This window comes from Paroedura picta, chromosome 1 (assembly GCF_049243985.1).
Source record: "Paroedura picta isolate Pp20150507F chromosome 1, Ppicta_v3.0, whole genome shotgun sequence".
Taxonomy (NCBI): Eukaryota; Metazoa; Chordata; class Lepidosauria; order Squamata; family Gekkonidae; genus Paroedura; species Paroedura picta.
In genome coordinates this window covers 117,954,132-117,980,962 of record NC_135369.1, presented here as the reverse complement: position 1 = coordinate 117,980,962, position 26,831 = coordinate 117,954,132, and the positions used below count along the sequence as shown (strand labels likewise).

At 42.7% G+C, this 26,831-nt stretch overlaps 2 protein-coding genes across 11 annotated transcripts in view; both read right to left on the bottom strand.

The window, feature by feature from the left end:
- The window catches only part of MCM9 (minichromosome maintenance 9 homologous recombination repair factor), a 42,261-nt gene extending 35,480 nt beyond the window's left edge, over positions 1 to 6,781 (bottom strand). For 3 of the 5 annotated variants that reach the window (XM_077300950.1, XM_077300968.1, XM_077300986.1), the window contains exons 1-3: positions 6,660 to 6,781; positions 4,310 to 4,626; positions 37 to 353 (exon numbers count right to left, since the gene is read on the bottom strand). In XM_077300950.1, the coding sequence (XP_077157065.1) occupies positions 37 to 353; positions 4,310 to 4,619 (627 nt within the window). In that variant the 5' untranslated portion in view covers positions 4,620 to 4,626; positions 6,660 to 6,781. The other 2 variants (XM_077300959.1, XM_077300978.1) reach the window with 2 other exon arrangements.
- A 3,355-nt stretch (positions 6,782 to 10,136) lies between these two features.
- The window catches only part of FAM184A (family with sequence similarity 184 member A), an 80,928-nt gene continuing 64,233 nt past the window's right edge, over positions 10,137 to 26,831 (bottom strand). For 3 of the 6 annotated variants that reach the window (XM_077300892.1, XM_077300938.1, XM_077300902.1), the window contains 5 exons: positions 25,435 to 25,581; positions 19,930 to 20,047; positions 16,081 to 16,185; positions 13,299 to 13,498; positions 10,137 to 11,830 (listed from right to left, as the gene is read on the bottom strand). In XM_077300892.1, coding sequence (XP_077157007.1) covers positions 11,749 to 11,830; positions 13,299 to 13,498; positions 16,081 to 16,185; positions 19,930 to 20,047; positions 25,435 to 25,581 — 652 coding nt within the window. In that variant the 3' untranslated portion in view covers positions 10,137 to 11,748. The remainder of the gene's footprint in view (positions 11,831 to 13,298; positions 13,499 to 16,080; positions 16,186 to 19,929; positions 20,048 to 25,434; positions 25,582 to 26,831) is intronic. The other 3 variants (XM_077300911.1, XM_077300919.1, XM_077300928.1) reach the window with 2 other exon arrangements.

Genomic DNA, 26,831 nt, shown 5'->3' with positions numbered 1-26,831 from the left:
AGAAAAGAAAAGAGTTAATTTAAGTATTTTTGAAACCTGTTCCTGAATCTTGATTTCTTGATAGTCTCGGCAACTGTTGGGAGCACAGGACGTTCCTGAGAGACAAGTGAACTTAGATGAGTTGCAGCCTTCTTCACTAGGGCAGGCTGATGGGCGGCAGAAAGTATAGTACTGTTCAAAGTCAGCCTTGACCACAAACACATGTTTGCACTTGTGGCACATGTAGTCTCGTTCAAACTCCAGGACCTTCACTAGGCTGGTACGAATAACAGTTCCAGTGACTGACAGGAAGTGTCCCACATCTTTGGTCTTTGGGATGTTTTCTCTCGTTAGCTCTGGGCAAACCGGCAAGCCTAGTACAACATATAGGAAATATTTATCTTGTAAATCACAAGAGATTACAGCTTTGATTATCCTTGTTTACATAGAAGTATGTGCTCCTGGGCATGGTTGGAGGACCCACAATATAACACACTCACTGATGTTAAACAGGTCTGAGGCTGGTCAGGATCTGTACAGGACTTCTCAGGAATCCCAGGCAACCTACCTCCATGATGGAAGAGAAGCATGGTATCAGTACAACTAAACAATCACTGTATTGTGTGGATTTATTCCCAAGTAAGTGTAGATAGGAATGCAGCCTAAAGTCTTCTGACAGGGCATATTTGAAACTATTATTACTATTGTTTTCATAATTGCATAATTTGTATCTGAAAAACACGAATTGGCCATAGTATTAATAGATGTGTGTACATGACACAGTACAAGTAGAGAGAAATGCCTTAAGCAGTGTCTGTCTGTTCCATCTGAAATTGTTCCCCCATAGGACAGCAGCCGCATAAGATACACACACCCTTTCCCTCAAATGGACGCTTAGGATCAAAACCCATATTATCTCTATCAAAAGCATGACCATTAGAATGTCGTCCGAATGCATCAGCTACGCATTCACATTATTCAACATCTTCACGCGCCCAGCTGGTGCGGAATTTTGGGCTGGGTTGCTATCAGTACGCTGATGACACCCAGCTCTATCTCCTTATGGACAGCCTCCCAGACTCTCACCCGGAACCATTTGCCAGATGTTTGGAAGCAGTGACAGAATGGTTCGAGCAGAGTCACCTGAAACTCAAGCCCTCCAAGAAGGAGGTCCTGTGGCTGGGAAGTAGGGGGTGGGATCAGGAAGCGTGCTTACCCACCCTGGCAGGGGCGTAACTTACCATTGTGTCCCAGGCCAGGAATTTGGGTGTGACCATTGATGCCTCCCCTGACTATGGGGGCACAGGTCAAGAAAGTAGCCGGCGAGGTGTTTTTCCATCTCCGCAAGCCCGACTAATAGCGCCCTACCTGTCCCCCGAACACTTGGCCACAGTGATCCATGTGATGGTCACCTCCAGAATAGATTTCTGTAACTCGCTCTACACGGGCCTACCCTTGTCCTTGATCCGGAAAATTCAGCTGGTGCAAAATGCAGCTCCTAGGATCCTCACTGGTACATCTTGGATGGCCCATATCCAGCCTGTACTGAGGCAGCTGCATTGGCTGCCAATTGCTGCCCGGATCCGGTTCAAGGTTTTGGTTTTAACCTTCAAGTCTTTACGCGCGCTGGGACCCACATACCTGAGGGACTGCCTATCACCCTATGCCCCCCACAGGGCTCTGCACTCTGCGGATGAGAATCTACTAGTCATTCCTGGCCCTAGGGAAGCGCGCCTAGCCTCAACCAGGGCCAGGGCCTTTTTGGTCCTGGCCCCTACCTGATGGAATGAGCTCCCGGGTGAGCTGTGGGCCCTGCAGGATCTTTCAACATTCCGCAGGGCCTGCAAAACGGAGCTCTTCCACAAGGTCCATGGTTGAAGCTGGGGTCAGCGAGGTACATCTACTGCTCCCCCCGGGCTTTTGAACATAGTTGACCTCCTCCTCCGCCCTCCTTAGTAATGGGGATAAGAAGGGGATTTTCTGTTTCCACCATGTTGTGTTGGATTTTAAGTCTTTTAATGGGAGTTTTAATGGGGTTTTAAGACATTGTGACCCGCCATGAGCCGCTTAGGGAGTGGCAGGAAATAAACTGAAAAATCAATCAATCAATAAATCAACAATTGTGCATACATTCACATATGCAGTCTTTTAACAGTGGTTTCATACTGGTGAAGAATTCAATAAGGCAGTGTTAAAAGAAAAACTGTCCCACGCCCCAAGGGTGATTTTGGACAGTTTTTTCTGGAATATGCCTAGATCAACCTCATTACTCTGGACACTCTCTTCAGTTCTGGGAAAGAGAGAAGAATGACATTATTATTAGGCCAAGGCATTTGCTAAATAGCCCTTAATCTTTATCCATCTCTCCATGAATCTGCCATGTCTAGAAATGAATGTCTGATAGTAACATTTTTTGCAGACTACCTTTGCACAAAAATTCAGAAGCCTGAGAAAGGTCTATGAAGATATAGCTGAGTTGAATTAAAAAAAATAAAACAAAAAAACAGCATATAATTGAGTATATTGTGCTTTTACTGTACTCTTAAACAGAATTACATCCTAACTTTATGGCAAATGAATGTATAAGGCTGTAACCATATAGGAGTATACTGCTAGATGCACAGCTAATACTCACTCAAAAGTTAGGTTTTTAAGAGCCTATTCCAGATTGAGGAGTTCCTGAAATCTTCAGTATACTTGAGGTGTTTCAAGTATAAACCTTTTACTGAAATGAAAAAACTAGACCAGAAGCACCCTGTCTCATATAGCATTCAGAAGAACTGTTGGATTGAACACACACACACAATTCTCTCATATTTATTATTGTTGTTGTTGTTGTTATACTATACTCTCTAGAAAACCAGACAGCATCATACTTTTTTTTACAGTTTTGCCTGCTGCATCCTTTTTACTATTAATAGGCCTAAACTCTATGATCTATTATTTTATTTATTTAAAAAATATTAATTCCCTTTTTTGAGGAACTCAAGGTGGCTTACAAGCACCATAAAAACACAACTAAAACACCTATTATAAAGCCCACAAAAGTCACAGTTTAAATCAATCAAAATAAGTAAACTATCTTCAGTTGTCTCCTGAATAGTTCATCTGGATGATTGCATGCAGACACAATGGTAGCAGAGAAATTTTGCCTTTTCACCATCATCACCACCACAGGCTATAGTAGTATGGGCTATATGCCATGCTTGATCAGTTTTGCTCTGAAATTTCTACCAATGGCACCCTGGCTGTCATTCCTCCTGTTTCATTGCCATTATGTCAACAGTCTGGGTGATCTTCCTATTCCAGAGAATGGTCAGAGCATCAATAAATCCTGTTCTTAAAGCCTGTGTAAATATCTTCACTTAGCTATTGCACATCTTTCTGGCATCACTGACAGACTAAATATCAGATCAACTGAAATAAAAAACTAAAACAGAACTGGTGGAAGAATTAAAAGGACTGCCCTCTTTCATCCTTTGCCTATCTATTTTTCCAAACGTGCATGCATGTTCCTGATTACTTTATAGTTCAGTTATTTCATCTTTGCATAACTTCCCTAGTTGCTATAAAAGAAGGTCTATCAACAAGAAGCTTGAAGCCGATACAGAGAACATAGCAAAGCCAATGGAGACAGACAGTCAAAAATGTTGGCTGAAAGGTAATTAAGAATGGAGCTGAAGGCAGTTAAGAATGAAAGAAAGAAACTTGAGTGAGATAACTAGAACACCAAGTAGAAATAATGAGATAATAGAAGTGAGAATTACAGTGTGGAAGCAGCATAATCAACTGCAGAGATGAAAAACATTTTTCAAAATGTAACAGCCAGGGAGAAACAAAACTGAATGGGTGAGAGAGGGAAGGGAGAATTATGGATGACTCCTTGAACAAAGGGTGCGGGGAAAAACTGTGATTTAAAAAATCTGTCACTTTCTCTTTTTATTTTTTTAATAAACGTTTATACTGCCCTTCCAGCAAGCCAACTTTTATACCATTCTTTAAGCTACCCAGCCACAGACCTCTACAACAGGAATTGGAGTGGTTCCTTACAGCAGTGGTTCCCAACCTGCGGTCTGCGGCCTGGTGCCGGGCCACGAAGGCCAGGGCGCCGGGCCACGGTTCCCTCTCCCCGCCCCCCCCCGCAGTAAAAAACTTCCCAGGCCACAAGCTTGCAGCCCGGGAAGCTTCTTACTGCGGGAGGGGGGGGGGAGAGGGAATAAGGGCTGCGCCGCGCGGGCGCGGCCGTCGCCCTGCCGGTCCCCAGCTGAAAAAAGGTTGGGGACCACTGCCTTACAGTGCTATACAACATGTCCATGTGACTGCATCTTACCTGAGATTCTGGCATGAAGATTCTGCTTAATGGTGACATCATGAGATTGGGAAACAGACTGGAAAACTGACAAAGCTGTCCTTCGCAATGCATTATCCAAAATGGGGAGTACTTCATTAGGAAACGCATTGAAATATTCACCAATTTCCATGTTGGCCTCAAAAAGCGTCAGAGCATTGACAACAACTGGGTAATGAGCATCGTCATCTTTTTCTCTCAAAATCTGCAAGAGGTCATTTTTGTGATGTTCCAAAATATACGACTCAAACACTTGTCCAGTTAGATTCACCTGCTCAGTACTCAGAAGCATTGTGAACCTACAAGTAAAGATACACAAAATTATACCAGCTAATCAAAGCACAATGCATCATTTGTTCATTTAAAACATTACTTTATCGATCACGAACAGAATTTAAAATAAATAGCCCAAATCTGATCACTGTTGTTGAGCTTATGTTTTCCATGCAGCATAATTTCTGAGATAGTATTTTCTTTCTTTACTTTATTGATACCCCACCTTTCTCCCTAATGGGGACCCAATTTTCCTCTCCATTTTATCCTCATAACAACCCTGTGAGATAGGTTAGACTGAGAGTGCGTGGCAGGGCTAAGGCCACCTAGCAGGCTTCCATGGCAGAGTGGCGATTTGAATTCAGATATTCCTGATCCTACTCTTATACTAACTCAGACCTTCATGAATCTCAGGTTTGATAGTCCTGGATGGGTTTCCTGAAAGGAGTTAATTATTTAAAAAAACATATTTTTAAGCAGTTAAACATTTATCCGTGATATGAACATATATGGTCATGTCAACCCGGCCACCCCCTCCAAAAACCGCCAATGATGGGCCTGGGGTGGGTGGGAAGAGGAGGGGCCCTGGGTTATGTAAGAGATTGCCCACTTAGGTGTAGCAAGGAGCACAGCCCCAACTTGGAAGGCCAAAGCTAGCCCAACTGGGTCAAAGCTTGTTAGTTAAGTAGGCATGTACACAGCTATGCTTCCCCAACCATATTCTGCAGCATTGTGCCATTTCTTGGGTTTCTCAAAGTCTGGAGAATTTTTCAGGGGTTTCTCAATGGTAAAAAAGTTGAGAAAGGCTGCCTAACTAATATGCCATACTGGCTCTACATAGGATCAGTTGGAGGCGAAAATGGGGTCTGTTGTCTCTTTGCCTGAGACTGAGATAGCTCAAGGGAAGACACAAATAGATGGAACAACGATTACAGCTCTCAGTCCACCTGCACACACAAAGCAGGCATATGGGCCGCTTTGGTTCGGGGTGTGCAGAGGTTTAACCTTTCAACCTGCGACTGGTTTTGATAACTGACGCTGAGCTCCTGAAGTCAAAGAGATGGACCTTTAAAAAACCCCAACCCAGGCTCTCCCTAGTTCTAGCTTGAGACTCCAACCACTACATCACACTAAATTGCATTTCTTCCTCTGGATGTACCAACAGGAGCCAACCTGGTTCCTTTCTAAAGGGAGGCCCTGGAATTCCATCAAAAACTCCACCTTCTGACTGGTTAGTCCTGACTGCCCACTCCAAAAGTGTATGGGTTGGGAGTTGACTGGGGCTGTGCCTCCCCAGACAGAGAAGCAAGAGGCATTCCGTAGGAGTGGCTTGTTCTGCAGCTCACATTCCCTGCTGGGTGCTGTATTTATTTATCTTAGGGCATGGCTGTGTAGTGGAGCCAGGAGATCCTACTAGGGTAGGATTGACTGGCAGCCAGGCAAGAGACGTTCAAAAGTGGTTTGCCATTGCCTGCCTTGGCATCCTGGCCTGGCAGGTCTCCCATCCAAATGCTCAACAAGGCCCACCTTGCTTAGCTTAAGAGGTCTGTCGTGCCTGGGCTGTCCAGGTCAGGGCTTCGAAGTGTGATTGTCTTCTGGAGCTGCCTTGCTGAGGGCAGTGCATTAGGTAGCATGGCCAGAGGCAGGGAAAACACGTCACCATTCTCTCTCTGTAGATATGTGTGCGCACGTAAGGAACTTTCCCATGCGAGGAAACAGTGGCGAGGCGAGCCCTCCATCGCAAGACCCCCGCTTTTGCGTCTCCCAAGTGCAGCCCTTGCCGCCGCAGGAAGGACGAGTCCAGCAATCAAATCCCGGGGAGTTTGGCGCCTTGAGCACGGAGGAAGGAAGGAAGGCAGGCAGGAAGGCGGGCTTTCCGCGCTCAAGGCGCCAAACTCCCCGCGATGCGGTGGCCGGGTTTCTCACTGCCGAAGCCCAAAGCCGGCCGCCCCGCGCCGCGTAACCGACGCTGCAATCCTCCACCGAAGCAGAAATCCCGCTGCAGGGCAGGGCACACAAGCAAGCCCCGGTCGGGACGCGCTGCGCACAACTTACGTACCACCAGCAGCAGCAGCACAGAGCCAAGAGCCAGTCGGGCGGCCAAGGGAAGGGGCCGGGGCGGACCCTGGAGGAGGAGGAGCCGCCAGCCAGCCAGCCAGCCACGGCGTCGCCAGGCCTCCCTCTCGTCTTCCGCCCGGAGGAGCTTGCCTGGGAGCCGGGGGAGGGGAGCTGCGTTTCCCTGTGGCGGCAGCAGTCGGCCAAAAGACGGACAGGGAGGACAGCTCTCAGTAAAAGCCAGGCCAAAGGAGCCGGTGACGTGAGGCGCAGAGGTGTCTTGTTGGCGCGCGGCATTAGAATGAGGTGGAGGGCGACGGCCGCCAGTGATTACGAGAAAGTCAGAGGGTTGGACTTTTGATGTGGCCAGAACCCGCCTTGGCATCAGGCCGCTTTGGAGGACCAGCGGGAGCGGGTCGGTTTCTTAACTACGGGTCGGGATGAAGCGGATGTCAAATGGCTTGGCTTGCAGAACACCTGCCGACCCCGAAATCCCTTGTACGCAATCTTTATTTCATCGATTTTATTTTTAGTGTATTTTTTAAAACTCCGCTCTTCCTCCCAGAAGTTTAAGAGAGAGCATAAGTAATTATCTGGCTCTGCCTAGCTGGACTGGACTTATTGGTTTCCCATCCAAATACTAACCAGAGTGGTTGTTGTTAGGTGCGAAGTTGTGTCCGAACTATCGCGACCCCATGGACAATGATCCGCCTGTCCTCTACCATTCCCCGGAGTCCATTTAAGTTTGCACCTACGGCTTCAGTGACTCCATCCAGCCACCTCATTCTCTGTCGTCCCCTTCTTCTTTTGCCCTCGATCGCTCCCAGCATTAGGCTGTTCTCCAGGGAGTCCTTCCTTCTCATGAGGTGGCCAAAGTATTTGAGTTTAAAGCTTAACTTCCAAGCTTTTACCTAGTTGGGCTAGCTTGGGCCTTCCGAGTTGGAGCTGTGCTCCCTGCTACACCTAAATGGGTAATCTCTTAGGTAACAAAAGTGTGTATTAAGTGCTATCATTTAGCTTCCCTCTCTGAATTTATGACCTCCAGTTGTTGGCAGCCTTGCTCAGGGTTGTGGCTTTCTTTCAAACTGCCAGTTTAAATCCCTTGGAAGACAGACAAATTGTGGAGCATTAAGTGGAATACAGTTGATCAAAATAAACTTTCATGGTCTAGTCAGTTTTCCTCTGGTGATAAATTCAACTGGGATGTTATAGAAATTGATTTCATAAGAATATAATTTACTTGTTTTACAAAAATGATATGGAGCCTTTTCCTTTGCCTATTTACGAGGATTTAAGACCCACGAACGTCAGAGAAACTTACTACCAAATAAGTGTGTAAAAGATTTGCAGTTTTTTTATTTATTTATTACTGCCCTCCCCTGAGCCTCAGGGTGGTTCATATGGAATGCAAAGGAACCATACATCAAACCCAGTTTTTCCTATTGAATAGAATAGCGGCAATGCTCATGATAACAAGAGAATAACAATCTGACAGAACAACAATCAAACAGGTCCAAATCAGGTGCATAGATTCCTGGGAGGTAGGTTCAGGGGCCAAGTCGGGATTGTTGGTTCCAGTTGACCTCAGCCAAATTCTTGGCAGAGGAGCTCTCTTGCAGGCCCTGTGGAACTGTTTTCATTCCATTAGGGCCCTGATCTCCAGGAGCTTGTTCCAGCAGCTGGGGGCCAGGACAGAGAAGGCTCTGGCCCTGGTTGAGGTGAAGTGGGCTTCCTTGGGGCCAGGGATCACTAGCCAGTTAGAGGTGGTGGAGCGCAAGGCTCTTTGAGGGGTGCAGGGAAAAAGGCGGTCCCTCGGGTACACTAGGCCCTGACCACGTATGGCCTTAAAGGTAGTTAGTAGGGCTACTAGTGCCCTACTTGTAGCCTGATCCAGAATTCAACTGGTAGCCACTGCAGTTGTGGGAGGATAGGCTAGATGTGGGATCTCCAGTGTTGCTGTGAGGACCCTGAATGCTGCATTTTGGAACAGCTGTATTTTCCGGATCAAGGGCAGGCCTGCGTAGAGCGAGTTGCAGAATTCCAGTCTAGAGGTGACCATTGCATGGATCACTGTTGCTAAATGTTCCGGGGCCAAGTAGGACACTACTAGTTTGGCTTGGCAAAGATGGTAGAATGCCAGCCACACTACTCTCGTGGCCTGAGCCTCCATTGAGAGGGAAGCATCCAGGATTTAGAACCCAATCTAGAGCTAATGCAAGATTTCACTGTGCATCAACTAAAATTAGGGCAGTTACGGATGTGAAAGTGTGTGTGGGAAAGATACGGAGATTGAGCATTTATACTTATGTGTGCTTGTGTGTGTTAGGATCACAGATCCACAGGTAAGGACCTAGTTTAATATCAATCAGAAAGCAAAACTGACAAAAACAGGACAATTTAATATAATAGATTATGCACTTTAGTAGAAGTTACAGAAATCTAATCTAATACCTTTATGGTGCTATTCTAAGGGAAGTTGCATCCTTTTAAGTCCATTAATGTTAATCCTCTCCCTCTCACTATTCCTCTCCCTCTCACTATTTACAGTTTCAGGCTGTAAGTATTTATTTAGATCTTCCTGCACTTTCCAGACTCACGGGATTGATACTGGTCTGCCTGTCTGTGCCCCAGAATACAAACAGTTGCTGGTAAGGGCTGGCCATAGCCCAGGCAAAAATGACTCATTTGAAGGTTGGACTCTGAGGCATTGTACGATTTTGAAGTCCTACCTCCAAACCTCCAGGAATATTTCCATCCCAGGGGTAGCTAACCTCCAGGTGGGGCCTGGAGAGCTCCTGGAATTACAGCTCACCTGCAGAGTATAAAGATCAGCTCCCCAGGCAGAAAGGGCTACTTTGGGCAGGGTTGTGGTAGAGAAGAAACATTTAAGGCTTCACACACAGGTTGTTGTTGAATTGAAAGACTTGAGGCCTACAGCACAGGGTTGTTGTGCAGATGAAACAGGAGACAAAAAAGCCAGCTTCCTCTGCAGAATAACGCTGTGCAGTAGGCCTCAAATCTGCAGAGAGTTGCAAAGAAGAAAGACACATGGCTTGGCTGTGTCTAACCCCCGGCCAGAGCAGTATTTTAAGTGAGAAGGGGCTTTTCTGTGGCCTCCCTGTCAGCCAACTGTTTGGCAGAAGGGGAAAGTCCCCCCCCCCTCAAAAGGAAGGCCCTCAGGCTCCCCTGCGTTGCTCTTGGAAACGCCTCCCTCCCCTTAGACAGGGCCTGTCAGAGGCTCCTTCACAGCAGGCCTGAAGGGAGGGGGAGGGAGGGAGCGCACTCTGCAGCCTCCTGCCAGCTCTGTCAGGGTTATGAGGCAATTTGCAGTTGGACATGACAGTTAGGACAGCCTTGGGGCGAAAAGGCCTTGCATGGGATACCTTTACTATATGTCAATTCTAGATGCAAAAAAAACTGTCAATGTGATTATTACTATGTGATGCAATCGGAGAATAAATAAAACACAAGAAATACTTAATCATATCAAAATTATCCAGTGTGTTTTATTTCAGGTAACAGCCAAGAAATCTGACTTTGACTCAATATGGCTTTCTTCTAATGTAAAGGCTGCATATACCTACAGTTAAATTCCATCAACCATAGAGTATCTGCCAAATACTGCTTCAGACTAGCAGCAGAATGTTGGAACATTGTCAGGCTGATTATACAGGAGATACATTTTTAAAGTTTTGATATAGAATTTTTATATGAAAACATACAAATTCTTTTATACATATGCTACATATAAAACTTACTGTTATAACTAGTGATGGTACCTTTGATTGGTTAATTATGCTTTTGCATAATGGGAAGACGCAGTCACGGCATCAGCAGAAATAATAGCAATCTTTTTTTCCTCTAAGGATAAAAATCTTACTTAAAACAAGCAACACCCTCCTACTTGAAGATACAAAGATCAGGTTTCAAAGTACATTCATAAAACAAAGAAAAAATTATCCCTGAGATTACCAGTGTTGGTTACATTGTGGTAATCTTCTTGGAATTAACAACAACATCAATAGAAGTATGTAAACCAGATTTGCCAGCATATTACATCTTTTCTGTTGGAAAACTTGCACAACTATAATACAGGTGTAATAGAGTGGAAAATCAGGCTCACTCTCAATATGAAAAAGATCATGTGGTCCCTGGGTTAATTTCGTTATGGAAAAAGAAACATTGTTTTTAGTGAATTAAATATGCTGGAGCTTTAATGAAAGATTTACATGCTTTATTATGCATAATTAGTTTAGCACTATTTTTGTAAAGCCTGAGTTTTGCCCAAAGGATGGTTATGTCCTCAAAATGTAGATTTCCATAAATGATTTTTCATTTATACAGCAATACAGAGTTTAGTACCCCTAATGTTCTAAAGAACATTGTCTTTATAGGTATTTATAAAACATTTATGACAAAGTTGTGATGAAATTCAACATTAAAATATTGTAATCATAATTACTAGAGGGCAGATCAGTTGGAGATGAAATAAGGATGCCATTTTTGTAACTATGGTTTTAACAAAATTCACTCAGCTCTAAAGGCCACCAGCTATGCTATTCTAGACTTATTTATTTTGCATTCTTCACCACTTTTAGAATAAACACAATTTTAAAAGTTTCTACAAGATAACTAAAGAAAAAACAGAAGGGTTTAAACATATCTTGCAACAGTCTGATAAAAAAAACTGTAGACAAGTTTATTTTGATATACAATAAACCATGCAATTGATTGCATTTCAGAAGGGAGATAGGAGGGGGAAAGCTTTCCTGAAACCAAAGAAAATACATATTTATAGGAAAAGGGGGAAGCATTAAGTTTCTTCTATGAAAATTTATTATGCAGTAATTACAAAGTTTAAAGACTCTTCCATTTTAAATAAAAATAAGTGTCATTAAGCATATTTGTTTATCATGTCAAGTGATTCCAACAAATATCACATAAAATACAGTGCATTTTCAAATCAGAGACAAATACTTTCTCATTCACAGTGTTTGACATATTACAGGAAAGTTGTTTATGTAAGGGTTAATTTAAGGTCATGCTCTTATGAACATTCCACACCACGCTGTGCCACACACAAAAATAATCTCTCAGAATGTGAAGTAACGGGCAAACCATTCCTGGCGCTGGGGATCTGATGAAGCCACTGGAGAAGCTTCAGTCTGAAGAGGGCTAAATTCATAAAAAGAAAAGACAAATTTAACCTGCAACCAAAAGTGAAAGTGCAAAAAGCCTGGAAAAAGTACAGAGAAGCCAAGACCTAGCACACATTGTTCATGAATCTAGTATTTCACCTAACTAATAAATGGTGTAGCTTAATGTCCTTTTTTTTCTACCTCCAATCATCCACTCCATTAGAGAGCATCAGCAGTACAGACAGAGTCACTAAGCCATATGACAAGGTGGAAAAATAGTATTTCAAGAAGAAATGAATGGGGTTGCTGCTTTTGTAAAAAAAATTGCAGTGGTTTTTGGGGAGATCCTCTTTTAGCATCCTTCTCATCCAATTAGTTGTCAGAATTATGATTGCAAGCATCATATTCTTAAAAAAAGAGACATGCTGAATAGACTAGTGAGTAATGGATTAATGACATTTGAAATCTTATGTAACTCAAACTGAACTATAGTTTCATGCACATGGGATACATAGATCAATGAACTCAATGCAAAGCAAACACACTTTTATACCCACAAATATAATTCCCAAGCGAAATTTGATGACTTTTTAAAATATAAGTGTTAATGCTTTAGAAAAATCAAGTTCTTTGATTACAAATTAAGAAAATAATCCCTACCAGAAATTTTGGCAATACAAGGCACGAAATAATTTGCAATGGAAACTCCAGCGCCACAATCCACGAATTCATGCACATGCATGTTAATGATGTCTAAGCATATACATGCATATTACATGCATAGGGAAAAATAAGGAACATTAAACATTTAAAGACTATTTTGCCTTTAGAAATAAAAAAATTACTTTATAACCTAATTGCACCTCCCTATCCCAATTGTATTTTACAAATGCATCAAAGTAGAATTATGAAGTAAGATAGAACTTTTATTCTTTCCAAAACAAAAAGAAATTGGTTTAATTTACTTATATCTATTTATTACTTGAGTGTTTTAATGCTGAAGCATTAAACATCTAATGCATGCATATATTCCCATAAATTCTCAGCTTACTTTAAATAGATTATTTATCAGAGGTAAGGAGAAGGAGTAAATGAATGTACATTCATCACACATAAAACAGTTTTGTTGGGTAAGAAACACCATCACACATTAATAACTTTTAATAAGGGTTACAACATTTGCTTAAAGGAGAACTAGTAATAACACAAACATTTAACACAATTGTTCATAAATGTAAACAATTGAAAGCACATAAACAAGCTACTATAGCTTCTTACAATTAAAAAAAAGGATTCAAGGCTTAATAGGCTGGGAAAATTCACATATCAACAGGTTTTGCAATAGAAAGGAATACTGTAAAGAGGTTTAAAATATAGCATGATAATTAAATTCCCACAATAAAATTTATACTCCTGAGCTGTTCTTAAGACATGTGTGGCTCAGCTAAAAAGAAACTGAATTTTTTTCCACGTTAGGGGGGAAAAACTGGTGAGGCAGCGCTCACCTCAAAAACGTCTTGGGCTCTTTGGGTGGTATTGGCTGTGGAAGTGGTCTGCTGCTGTTGAACTCAATATCGTGGATGGGTGAATTAGGAATAGGGTCCAGACGGTTAGGATGTCCATTGCCCACTCCACTAGATTCCAGAGCACTTAGATTGGGGACACTCACAAACCTGTTTGCTGATTTATCATTCTTCTTCTTTTGCTGCATTAAAAATAACAAATGTAAGGAAGGGCCCATATATTAGTACAGATGAGGAAACCACTTGTGTGTGTGTGTGTGTGTGTTGTCTTTCATCTGATAATCACAGCTTAGGGCTGTTTTTGTTTTTTATTTACTTCTGCTGAAATTACAGCAAATTCTAGAGAAAGCTAGCACCTGTTTGCCTTCTTAGCTTTAAATTATAATAGCAGTTTGGGGCTATCTACAGATTATTACTTCCGAAAAGCCAAGGTGCTACTTCCCCATTAACCCCAAGTTACAGGTCTTGGTAAAAAGATACCAGCCATGGTAGCACAATGACTGTACAAACATGATAGCGGGAGCAAGTCAGTTCCAAGTCTAATTACAGCTGCATAATAATGATGATGATGATGATGATGATGATATGGCCTGATTCAATTTACTAGATTGCAACCAGCTTCTGGTGAAGTAAATTTCACTCCTAACAGTGATTTAAAAGAACGAGGGACATTTCCCTCCACATGGTTAAATTTGATTAAAGCATTCTTATTTAACTTATTTTTCTGATTTAAACAATTCTGCTGCAAAACCATTTTTACTTTGTTCAGTGCAGTACAGTGGCTTCTGAGGCAAAGCCTTAGATCATATATTGTGCCAGAGTAGCAATGAATTGAGTCTGCTCTGGCAGAAAGGGTCGTCGATAAATTCAAAGAAATAAAATAAAATTATTGGACTGGACAAGTGGTGCGAACCTCTTCCTTCCAGTTTCCACTGCCTCCCAACTCATGCACTTCACCATCCCCATACTGTTTCAGCATTATCCCTGACTGTATGACTCTAGGTCAACTGCAGGTTGGGAAAAGAGCAGGACCGGCTGTGTAGGTGAAGGAAGCACCTTTTATATTTGCATTGAAAATTTCTGCCTAATTTTTAAAAATCACTCAATATTTTGGTACTTTCACTGGCCCATGTGGCAGAAGTACCATGTAAGTCAGGGGTGCTGAGCTCATTTGTTATGATAGCTGGATCTAACATAAATGTCACTTTGTTAGGCCAGGTCACTGCCCTAACACAGTCTGGAGGGGTAAACCCCTTGCTCCTGCCACCAATGCTCTGAGCCTGGGCACAAAGTGACTGGGTATTGTGCGCTCCCCCTTTGTCCCTGAGCAACCTTATAAGGGGAATGGGAAGACAAAGTGAACTTAACTTCTCCACCTGTGGAAGGGGAGGGGGTTGGTGGCCCAGTTGTGAGGCCATGAGCACCCAGGCCAAGCAAAGCCTGATAAGCTGTGTGGCAGCAACCACATCCAGCTTAGGCTATCAGGTAATCCATAGTGGGGTGTTGCTGGAGGTTCTAACCAGAGATCATTGCCAAGCTGCACTGCCCCCATGCAGCAGCAGCTGTCCCAAGCTGAAGGCCAACAGAACATCTGATGGGGGAGTGGGCACTGCGCACAAAGCTGCACATGTAGCAAAAGCTCCAGGCCACCCAGGGATCATTATAGGTGAGATTGCTTGCACTGCCTTCCAATTAATTGGCAGCCACCTATGACTGAAGGCTGCTGAGTATTCCAGGGAGCAGGGAGGACTAGCTGCTGAGTTGCATGCTTGGTGGCAGGCCCAGGCCCCAATATATGGAAGAAACTGCCAAAAAATGCCCCCTCATGGACCAAAGCATAGCTATTGCACAGGGAGAGAAGGAATATGGTGGTGGTCCTGGCCACCAGCAGAGGATCATCTGTCCCCCCCTCCCTCCTGTGGCCATTCAAGACAGCATTCCCGGAGCTGCCGGCCAAGCAGAGAGGTGTGAGAGCTTTCCTTGGAATCCTGGAATTAATGCAGCTACAGCAGCTCCCAGTTTAACAGTGAGTCTGCTGATGCAGCAAAGCGGTTTTGCTTGAGTGCTGCAGACAATGTTGTTCCACTGTACTAAAGTCACAATTGGAGGGGCACTGCCCACTCCCCCTGAGCACCATCCTGTTCCCTCTATCACACTAGCTGCTCGCTGTCAGGATAAGAACCTTGGATGGGCTGGATTTTAGCCTCTAGGCATTATGTTTGACACCCCTGATATAAATCTAGCCGTGGTGGGTTACCAGCTGTGAATTTTGAGACCATAACTCAGTCTTGCATCCTCAGGCAGATCACAAGAACTGGAGGTTTTATCAAGCAACTGATGACCCTTGATATATAACTGAAGGACTATAAATGGCTCAGGGATTGTTGAGTTTGATAATCCTCATTTGGTATTTTATTGGCTAAGTTTTTTAAAAAGCAAGATTATCTTAAATGTTTTATTTTTACTCTGGATTGACAAGCACAGGATGCTTTACCTACCCTGTGTGGAAAAATGTAACTGAAATTGTTGATACTACCAGTTCTCCAAGTTCTGTTACCTTTTTACAGTATTAGGGGGTGCCATCATTTCAGCTCCTTGCCAGGCAGTATAAAAATCATAAATCTTTCCACTAGATGGCATGTATAAAACTCTGCATGTGGATTTCTGTGTAATGTAGATTACTGTTGAGCTGGATCCTCAGCATATGTTACATGGAATATTATCAACATCTTCATAAGCATAACACTGAAATTGTAATACATACCTTCACCAGAGGATTAATAACACCAACATTAGGACTTGCATTAAATACTTTGTTGAAGTTAGTCTCCCTATTGACTAGTTCCAGCTGATAGAATTTCTTGTCATCCTGATAAAGAATAAACAATAAGACAATTTATTTATTTTATTTGTACGTCACATTTCTCCCCAGTAGGTACTCAAGGCAGCTTTCTTTTCCTCTCTTCCATTTTATCCTCATACATCTGTGAGGTAGGCTGATCTGACTGGCCCATCACAGTTTGAACTGGAGTCATCCAGATATTAGTCCAGCAGCTATTACACCACACTGAGTTTTAACTAATTAACCACATTTTAAAAATATGTAATTGCTTTCATTTTTTATTTTAGTGTTCTCACTGCTGTTGGTTTTATTGGTTTTTACTGAGTTTAATTATTTGATTTCCATGGTTGTGCATTTTGTCTTTGTGCACCATGTCAGGGATCAAATTTAAGAGTCCAGTGGCACTTTTAAGACCTACAAAGTTTTATTCAAGGTATGAGCTTTCGTGTGCACACACACTTCCTCAGATACAATGTCATTCCCTTCTCCCTTTTATTGTGTGCACACGAAAGCTCATCTATCTTGAATAAAACTTTGTTGGTCTTAAAGGTGCTACTGATCTCAAAAACTTGTTCAGCTGCTTCAGACCAACCCAGCTACCTGCCGGAATCCATCTCAGGGATCTTAGGACTGTGAGGTGGTATAGGAATAATACTAAATAAATACTGCTTCCACTATTCCCAGGAGTTTACAAAGTATTTCTATTTAGGTTGAAGCTGCTTCCACACCAAGGAGTCCCCATATTTTAGCCATTTGACTGGTACGTTTTTAAATGTGTCCACATGATGTTATACTCCATTTGTGCACAGATTGTTAACAGCCCATGGCTGTTAACAGCAGTTGGTATTACTAGCATCCCTGTATTGAAGAGCCAAAGGCCGATATATATGCTATATTATTCAATAGAGGTTGAATTTCATAATTTGGATATTTATGACATTTACATTCAACCATTGAGGCAAATTTCCATTTGAAAACAGGACATATCTAGAAACCCTTCTGGTTGGATCCTATAAGAGAATAAAGAAACAAGAACCCTTTACTTCATTTATTTTGTAATAATTTTAGTAACATTTATAGTAGTCTTGGGATAGGTTTTTCCTTTCTCTTATTGTATTCACTACAAGCCGTCCCACTTGTCTATATTTGCTTAAGGAGCAGGTGGGGCAAGACAAAACCAAAAGGCTGAAGTGTGAGTATTGCCACCACCAGTCTCCTTACTATCCAATCAGCCAGAGACCAAGGGACAACATCCCTAGCTCCCCTGGGACTAATAATAAGAAAGGTGAGTGCAGAGAAATAATTGCTGAATTCTGGTAGCTGTGGCCAATATGGGCTAAAGTACTGGATTCAGAATGAAGTCCTCAAACCCAAGAACACTATAACATATAAGTATTTTACTATAACATTGTGCAGGGCTGTACAAAAAAGAGCAGTGAACAGTGAGAAAAAAAATCTACAAACCTAAACGAAGCACATTTTCCTAGATATTTCCTAGCAAAATTGAGTCTGATAGGGTTTCAAAATCTGAACTCCAAGACAAGGGACTTCAAGTCAGCCTGACCCACACATAATTAAGAAATGTCCCAAAGTCTGATGTAATTCAGGAACAGGGTAAAACTAGAATTAATTTGGCCTGATTCAAGATGACCATTCCAACGTCCAACAAATAATATAATCTGACCAGTTGGGTATATTGCTAACCAGGTGACTCAACCAATCAAGTGAGTGCCAGTTAGACTAAACACTGCAGTTGTATTGGGTCCAATTAAGCAAACACCTTCTTTCACCCATAGGTTTGGATACTAAGGAGAGAAAAGATTTCCTCCTTGGTTCTTGTGGGCTTGTAATATGTGACTGACACCTGGGTTGCTTCCCATCTCACTTACCTGACTCTCTGTAACTACAAGGAGCTTCAAAGTATCTAAGTACTCAAAGACAGACATGGAAGGATGGCACATCTCTCCCTCCCTCTCTCACACACACAGCTTGAACCACTGTTTGACTTTAACAAGAAACTATCTCAGGGGACCAGTTTCTTGACAGCTAATGGTTGAACAGTCTCATGTCTGAAGGAGAGCAATCCAAGTGCTAGTCAATTACACTTTCAAGTGCTGATAACAGCAAGAGGCCATTCCCCTGGAAAAATTAACACAACAAAGTAGAATCACCTGACTTTGAGCCAGAAGGGAAAGGATCAGCCAGGAAATTTTTTTCTTAAGATTGTAGTTATTGTGTTATTCCTATCCAGCATTATTCATGTTCCTTTTAAAGAGATAATTGCCTGCCTTTTAGACGGAGGGGTTTGAAGGAGGGTTTTTTTGAAGGAGGGTTTTTTAGGTTGTAAATTGTGTTATTCCTACTGAACATTATTTAAGCATCTGGGTTAAACATCTACCCCCCCATTAAGAGAATCACCCACAGCTCACCCTCCATTGTATCAAGTAGGGAGGGGTTTGCTGGAAGTTTCTGCAAATATGTATGTGTGTTTAAAACACTATTTTTAAAATGCTACATTATTTCTATGCAGCATTACCTAAAAATCCTGATGGTCACATGAAAACACAGCAGGGTGGGTGGGGTGAAGGGCTTCAATGTACCTCAGATGTGAGAGGGAAAACGGCTAAAATTGAAAGAATTAATCTGGGTTGCCATTAGAGAGCTGTCACCCCCCCTCACCTGGCTGCTGAAGGAAGCAGGTGCCATCTCCTTCTGCCATCTCTGAAGGCACTGAGGGCCCCTAGACTAGCCTCAGAACTTCAAGGGAAGTGCGTCAGCAGCACCTGTTGTCGTTCTCCTCCCAGATGAGGCTCTCAGCTCTCGTCTGTCTTGCCTTCTTGCTCAGTGATTTGCCTTCAATTGCTTCCTCCCTGGCCTGTCTTCTTCAGCCCTCTTTTATCTCCCCTGCACCCATTCTACTGCCACCTACCTTCTTCCCCAGGCCACCTTCCCTGCTACTCAGTCACCCTGGCCTATCACTGCCTGATCCCCTGCAGGCCCAGCCAAGCCTCCTTTGCAGTTGGCTTTGAGCCCGTCCTGGCTACAGCTGTGCTGGAAGAATGGCTGGGGTAGCCTTTGGCACCTACTTGGTCCTCTCTGGCCTGCTCCCATGTAGGGGTGGGGGCCAGGCCATCATCCCTGCACGCCAGTTCCTGCCTCCTTCCCCCATCTTTGACTCCTTCTCCTGTGGAATGCAAGGGCCTTTCCCCAGCCTTGGCACCTCAACCTTGATTGTCAAGCCAGCTGACAGTCTGGCTGCAGTCCCCAGCATCTCCTCTTTCTTCTGAGAGGAAAGGAGGAAGCTCCAAGATTCAAGTGAGTTTCATCCATCATTGGGCCTTTTCTCTGGGGTTCTGGGGATCAAGGATGTGCCTACAGGGGGGCAGCTTTTTACCCAACTGGTTGAGTCCATGACCAGACAAGAGTTGATGGGCTGTGTAGATTTTTTAAAGTGTTACTTTCGCAGCAGCCATCACCACAGTACAAAAATCTGAACTGTGTGTCTGAAGGTTTGGCACATATTTTCTGGCTGGCTCCTCCTCCTATGACAGTCATTTTGCCGCATCCATTTTCTGGCCGTGCCCACCACACTATGTCAGAATTCCACAGGTGCCCACAGACAAGGCTGAGAACCTTGCACTACAAAGTCCGTGTTCTATTGACATTTTCACTTTAACTTCTCGTTAACAGACCTTTATTTTACAGGATATTAAACAAATGTTATTAGCCTTTAGCATGCTAATTCCAGAAGATACCATCAAACTGTCTTACAATCAGTTTCTTTATTAGCTGATCCCTCTCAGAAATCAGGTCTTTCAATTCTGCAATAAGCTGCAAGTCTTCTGGTTTGGATTCTCGGTTTTGGTATTTTTCTTCCATTTCTTCTAAACTTTAGAGGAGACAAAAACACCAACTATGGGTTTACGATAAAGCAAAGTTGATCTATAATTCTGTAATATTATATGATCAGATAAATTCAATGAAAGGACAAACAATAATGGCTGTGATACAGCCTCCTACAAACAAAAGTGGCTCTTACTTTGTTGGCTAAGACAAATGAAATAGTCTGCTGAGCTTCATCTCTCATAATCAGCAATAGGAGTTATGAAAATATCTGGGCCTCTGAGCTGCAAGCAATACTCCCTTCAATAAAGCTAAAACAATTTGGATGACAGTATCAGACTGCTCTAAGTTTGGTCTTGAGAAATGGTTTAGCATACACAGCACAACAATAAATAAAAAGACCAATAAAAAAATAGCAATTAAGAAAACAGCCAAGAAGCATTAAAGGAGAGAAAGAAATAAGCATGCGAATGTACAGAAAAGCAATAGAGAAGGCCCCAAGAAAATAAAGCTTGTATTTGTAGAAAGGTACACAGCTTTTGAATACATCTGAGATAACTGTTTGGTATTGAATCACATTACTGATTGGAGCGTAAGATTCATCAGTGGTTCGCCCTCTCCTAGAGAGTAGCAGGCCAGGTGTTTTTCTATTTTTGCCAGGCCCGACTACTAGCGCCCTACCTGTCCCCTGACCACTTGGCTACAGTGATCCATGCGACAGTCACCTCCAGAATAGTTTTCTGTAACTCGCTCTACGCAGGCCTACCCTTGTCTCTGATCCGGAAACTCCAGCTAGTGCAAAACACAGCTGCTCGGGTCCTCACTGGTACACCTTGGAGGGCCCATATCCAGCCTGTGCTGAGGCAGCTACATTGGTTGCCAATTGCTGCCCGGATCAGGTTCAAGGTTCTGGTTTTGACCTTTAAGGCTATACGCGGGTTGGGACCCACATACCTGAGGGACCGCCTACCACCCTATATCCCCTGCAGGGCTTTACGCTCAGCGGGGGAGAATCTCCTGATCGTTCCTGGCCCTAGAGAAGCGCGCCTGGCCTCGACCAGGGCCAGGGCCTTTTCGGTCCTGGCCCCTACCTGGTGGAACGAGCTCCCGGGTGAGCTGCGGGCCCTGCGGGATTTACCAGCTTTCCGCAGGGCCTGCAAGACGGAGCTCTTCAGCCAGGTTTTTGGTTGAGGCCGGGGTCAGCGAGTGAGTGCTAACATTCTCCCCCCCCCCCCCCGGACCTAGTAAGTTAGATCTCTTCCCCACCCTCCCTGCCGCTCTAATAACAGGGGTGGGAATAATGAGAGCTTCCGCCATGTTGGGATTGTTTTTAAAGTTTTTAATGGGTATTTTAATGGGGATAGGATTGTTGTGACCTGCCACGAGCCTACGGGGAGTGGCGGGAAATAAATCTAATTATTATTAATAATAATAATAATAATAATAATCAGTCTAGATTGTCATAAGTCTAAGGGCACGTTCATTTATGCCATGGCACCAAGTTATTTGGTGTGGGGTAAAATAAGAATGAGGTGGGCTTGTGCCATGAACTTTGTCTAAATGATCATAATAAAATGATTTCTAGCAAAAGTTTAGATTATTTTGTTTTTCAAAAAGTTTATAAAGTAGGAGAAATGCCCTGGAAAAGTCCTAGAATTTCAGCAGCCCAGTTTTATTCCAAAAGTGTCTTGAACTTTGCATATTCAGGGGAGCACTTTTCAGAAGCAGTTATTTGATTTGGTCATATATTATTTCCTAGATTTCAAGTTTAGCTGAATGACAGCTGACCAATAAGTTTATTCAGTGCATCACATAATCTAGCACTATTATCCGCTGGGTGGTATTATTCTGCCTATGTGGAAAGTTTAAACTTAGTGCAGGGTTTTCAACAGGTGCTAGGTCAAGTATTTTACATTCCAACATTCAGTAAACAAAATTCAATGAAGCATAAAGGGAGAAATTGTCATCATAGAATGTGTACAAATATACTAGGTAAGATAATCCTGTAGGTCAGGGGCCCCCCAGCATGGTGCTGCCAATACCTTTCTTGGCACCTGCCAAGTGTTTTTAGGTAGTAAGCTGGACCAGGTGGTTTCTAGTTAGTGACTGGAGAATTGATCAGCAGATTAAAAGACGGTTGTTTTGGAGGCAGCTACCACCACAGTGTGGATTTTACTGTCTCTCACTCCTCTTTTTCAATGTATTTTTAATTAAAATAACTTGCTCCTCTTGTCCCCTGTATTTGGGCTTCCCACAGCAGTCATTTTGTGGTTGTACCTCCCACTCCAGGTCAGAATTCCAAAAGGCTGGGAGCCCTTGCTGTAGACATAATCAAAAGTTATACATGATGTAGAGCCAGGTTATCCTTGTATTGTGGCCTGACAATGAATTTTGAATGGGCCAAAAATCCAAATCCATTTTGAAGTAGTGTGAAACTTAATGAAACTCAGTGTAAGCAGAAGAGTCTTGAGCTATTCAGTGCACAATATGTGTGCCAGAAACAAACATTTTAAAATTCCTATGAAGGACAATTACTTGGTCACTGTACATAATGTGACATTTTATATCCTCAGCTAACAGTGAAAGTCATGCCATAGATTACTTACTTTCAATTGATACCGGCATGCAAACACTGATTTATAACATGCAATATAAGATTATCCCCCCCCCCCATTTTTGAACAATTAATTCCCAGGATCTCAAAACTGAGTGCACAAAAGATTCACTTAACAATGCAGTTCTCAATATAATTATTAAAGTCCCACTGATCCCAGTAACACTGAATTACAACTGCATCAAATGGACAAGTTCTGGATCAGCCAAATCAATATAGTCCTTGAAGAATTCCAACATAAGTATTTTAGAATTCACTGGATGTATTTAATCACTATACATACTTCCACTTAGTGGGTACAACTAATAGATATCTCAAAATGATTACATATTATAGAATAAGGATTGCATCCTTTGTATTATAATATGCCCTTGGAGTAACATTTAGAGCAGTGGTCCCCAACCCGTGGGCCATGGCCCGGTGCCGGGCCGCGAAGGCCATGGCGCTGGGCCGCGGCTCCCTCACCCCGCCCCCCCCCCGCAGTAAAAAACTTCCCAGGCTGCAAGCTTGCGGCCTGGGAAGCTTCTTACTGCGGGAGGGCGGGGAGAGGGAATCAGGGCCGGGCCACGCCTGCGCATCGGGCTGCGCCTGCGGGCCGTGCCCGCGCACATGCGCCATGCGTGGCCAAAATCGGCCGCGCATGGTGCATTTGCGCAAGCGCAGCCCGTGCGGGCGCGGCCCGATGCGCAGGTGTGGCCCACGGGCGCGGCCCAATGCCCTGCCGGTCCCCAGCCTCAGAAAGGTTGGGGACCACTGATTTAGAGAACTATGTTTGGTGGTCCTCATGTTCATAAAGCAGAGGTGGTTGGAGCCTAGGGAAAGTGGTGGTTGATCACATTCTCCAATATACTCATCCCATGTCTTGACTACCTCATATCTACATAATGGATGTCCTATTATAATGGCCCTGGATTAAACATTAACTATTAAGCAAAATAAGCACATGCTTAGAGCACCAAGGGAAGAGGGACACCACATAATTTTTTTTTGCTTATTTGCTTTTTTTTTTTTGCTTACTGCTATTTAAGATTAAATAAAAAAACATTTTAAAAACATTGATATTTAATAAAGTTGTGAATTCTGGCCTTAGGAAGAGCCTGGAAAAAAACTGAATTTTTAATCTCTTATTTCACCATCATTTTAATGTCAGTTAAGCAATGGAAGGGCCAAGGGGCACCACTGTTGGGCTATCCTTAGGGCATTAGTTGGACTTAATCCAACCCTACTTGCAATCCAATGGGTATAGGCCAGATCTAACGGATTAACTCTCCTGATACAATATAGTGCTATGCTACACAAATGGCAGATCAGGATGTACATTCGTTGCTGGACACATTTCAGAGTAAAGACAGTATTGGAGGAAAATCATATTTTAAATATTGTCCCATGAACCCCACCCCCCTCTACTAACATATAGCATGTATGAAAGTGTGCTAGCCTACCATTCTCAGACAATAATTTTCTAAGTTTAAGGACAATATATATATATTTGTTTATAATGTATGTGTTTCATTGAGAACATGCCAAGTAATCTATGATAACGTTTTGCTGAACTATTAATCAAAATGTTGCTTTAAATGCGTGGTGACACTTTTAATATATTTTGATGTAAAAAATAATAGTTTTAAAGAAAGGCCTACTGCAGAGCTCTGCCATCTACAGTCTCTCTCTGTAAAAAAGTAAAGCTATCTTTTTTCCCTTCTATCTTTTATTGCATTAATAGGACAAAGACAACAAGAAGCGGCAAGTCCAGAGAAGGAGAAAAAGAAACATGTAAGAGAAAAAAAGGACTCTATAGCCAAAGAGATACATTCCCGGACAGCCTTCAGTGAAATCAACTTTATCATGGTGATTTTGCTAACCTGGTAAGACTTTGGAAATAAGTACTAGTTGCACTTTTGATCAGTTCACAGTTACACAATGTGAAAACAGATTCAAACAGATTTAATACCATTTTAAGGTATTAAAAAGGAGCCTTCTATTTAGGAATTTATTTAATACATTTAAGATGGCTCATGAAGAATTATGATGTTTGTGGTGCTTATAAACTGAGCATAATTTTAAATTACTCTGTAAATACACAGCAATATATCACAATGTGTTCAATATATTCAGAATTGGGGCTCCTTGTAATAATGGCAGTATCCTACCCCCATTATGCATATGTTGGATAATGCACTTTGAATATGCTGTTGCTGCAGGATTTTCCTGTGCGGAACAAGATAATCTACTGCTACAGTGCATTAACCAGTGTGTGCATAATGGGCCCTAGTCCCCACCCCAGGGGCTAGTAAGGATGGGCTGTTTACAAGATTATAGGCAGGCTGTTTCTCAGATCTCAGTCTGTGGATCCAGTCATACACACATTTTAGACCCCAGTGTCTCCACTGAAGTTGGCAGCTATACTAGGGTTCTTTCTTTCTTTCTTTTAAAAAATGAGGCTTAAACTTCTCTTGCTTGGTGTAGTGGTGTTGGTGGTGGAAAGTGCTGTCAAGTCACAGCTGACTTAGGTTTTCAAAACAAGAGATGCCTCTGCATCATGACCCTGATATTCTTTGGAGATCTCCCATCCAACAACTAGCCACAGCCGACCTTGGTTAGCTTCTGAGATCTGACAAGATCAACCTCGCTTGGGCCATGCAGGACACGTTGATTGATGTACTTGGTGCTTGCTTGGTATGCCCACTAACTTATGTAGAAACACTAAATACAGTATTTCTACATGTGTCTCTCAAATATCAGTCATTATTCATTACTGTATAGATAATTCCACTCAAATGCAGCCCACATATGAAATTGGTTAATGTAATAAAACTTACGAAACTTGCAAAGCTGAATTAATTTCCTTTAGCAGCTCTTGGGTCTTATTAAAATCTGCCAGCAAACTTTGTCTTTCTCTGATGTGGTCTGCTGTCATGACATCCAGCTCTCTCTCATGTTTCTTGTTTAAATCTTGTTCATACAGCCTGTTTAATTTATTTTATGTTAAAAAAGTTATTTTTACATCAGCTTTGTTCATCTTGACTTCCTGCCATGTTTGCAAAGGCTTTATTCTGCAGTAGCATTGACAAGAACTACAAAATCCAGTTCTGTATTTACATTTCTTTAGCTTTCTAGCTTATTCCAGTAAAAGATCATCTCCTTTAATGCTTTTTATACAAACATGTTGAAACAAAAATATTCTTAACAGTAATTTAATATAGCACTTCAACAGTAGCCTTTGACCTATAGAGTCCTGCAGGGTTCTATTTTATTCCCCATCCTCTTTAACAGCCATATGACGTTGCTGGATGAGGTTATCTGGAGGTTTGGGCTGGGTTCTCACCATTATGTGGGTGACAGCACTATCTCATCCTTCCAGCACATCTCAGGGAGGCTGCACAAATCCTCAGGCAATGTCCGGAGGTAATTTTTTGGCGAATACAGGCAAACAAACGGAAGCCAAAGCCTGTCAAGATGGAACTGTTGTCCTATTCTGGATGTGGTTACACTTTCCTTGAAGGAGCAGGTCTACAGCTTGAAGGTGCCCCTGGACTTGGGCCGACTGCTGGATAAGCAGCTGGTGATGAACAGGGGTGACTTCACAGCCGGCTACAACCTTCCCTGAGAACAAAAGGTCTGGCCACTGTGGTATATGCCTTGGTAACATCTAGATTACATTACTGCAATGCACTGACTGGAGCTGCCCTTGAAAAGTGTTCAGAAACCTTAAATTGTACTGAATGCTGCAACTAGGAAGTTGACTAGAGTGGTTCATAGGAGACATATCATCCTTCTAGTCTTGATCAATCTATACTGGCTCTTAGTTTGTTTCCAAATCCAATTTTGTGTCCTGGTGCCTTTAAAGCCCTATATGGTTTGAGACAGCATATCTTAACAACTGCCTACTCCCATACAAAACCACCCAACCACTCCAATTATCTGAGGCCAGGCTTCAGGTGACTCACTGTTTCAAGTTAGATAGATGGCAACCTGAGAGAGGGTCTTCTTAGTCATGATGCCAAAGTCATGGTATTCCTTTGCCAGGGATATTAATCTCTTTGCATCTATCACTGTCTTCCACTAGCAAGTGAAGACTTTTTTTTGTTTTGCCCGGTATTCCCTCTTTCTTGCTTTATGTCTTCATTGCTGTATTTGTTTAACACATGCATTTTTATTTTTATTTGAATTGGTTTTATGATGCTTTTTGTAACACTTTGTTTTGATTGTTGGTTGT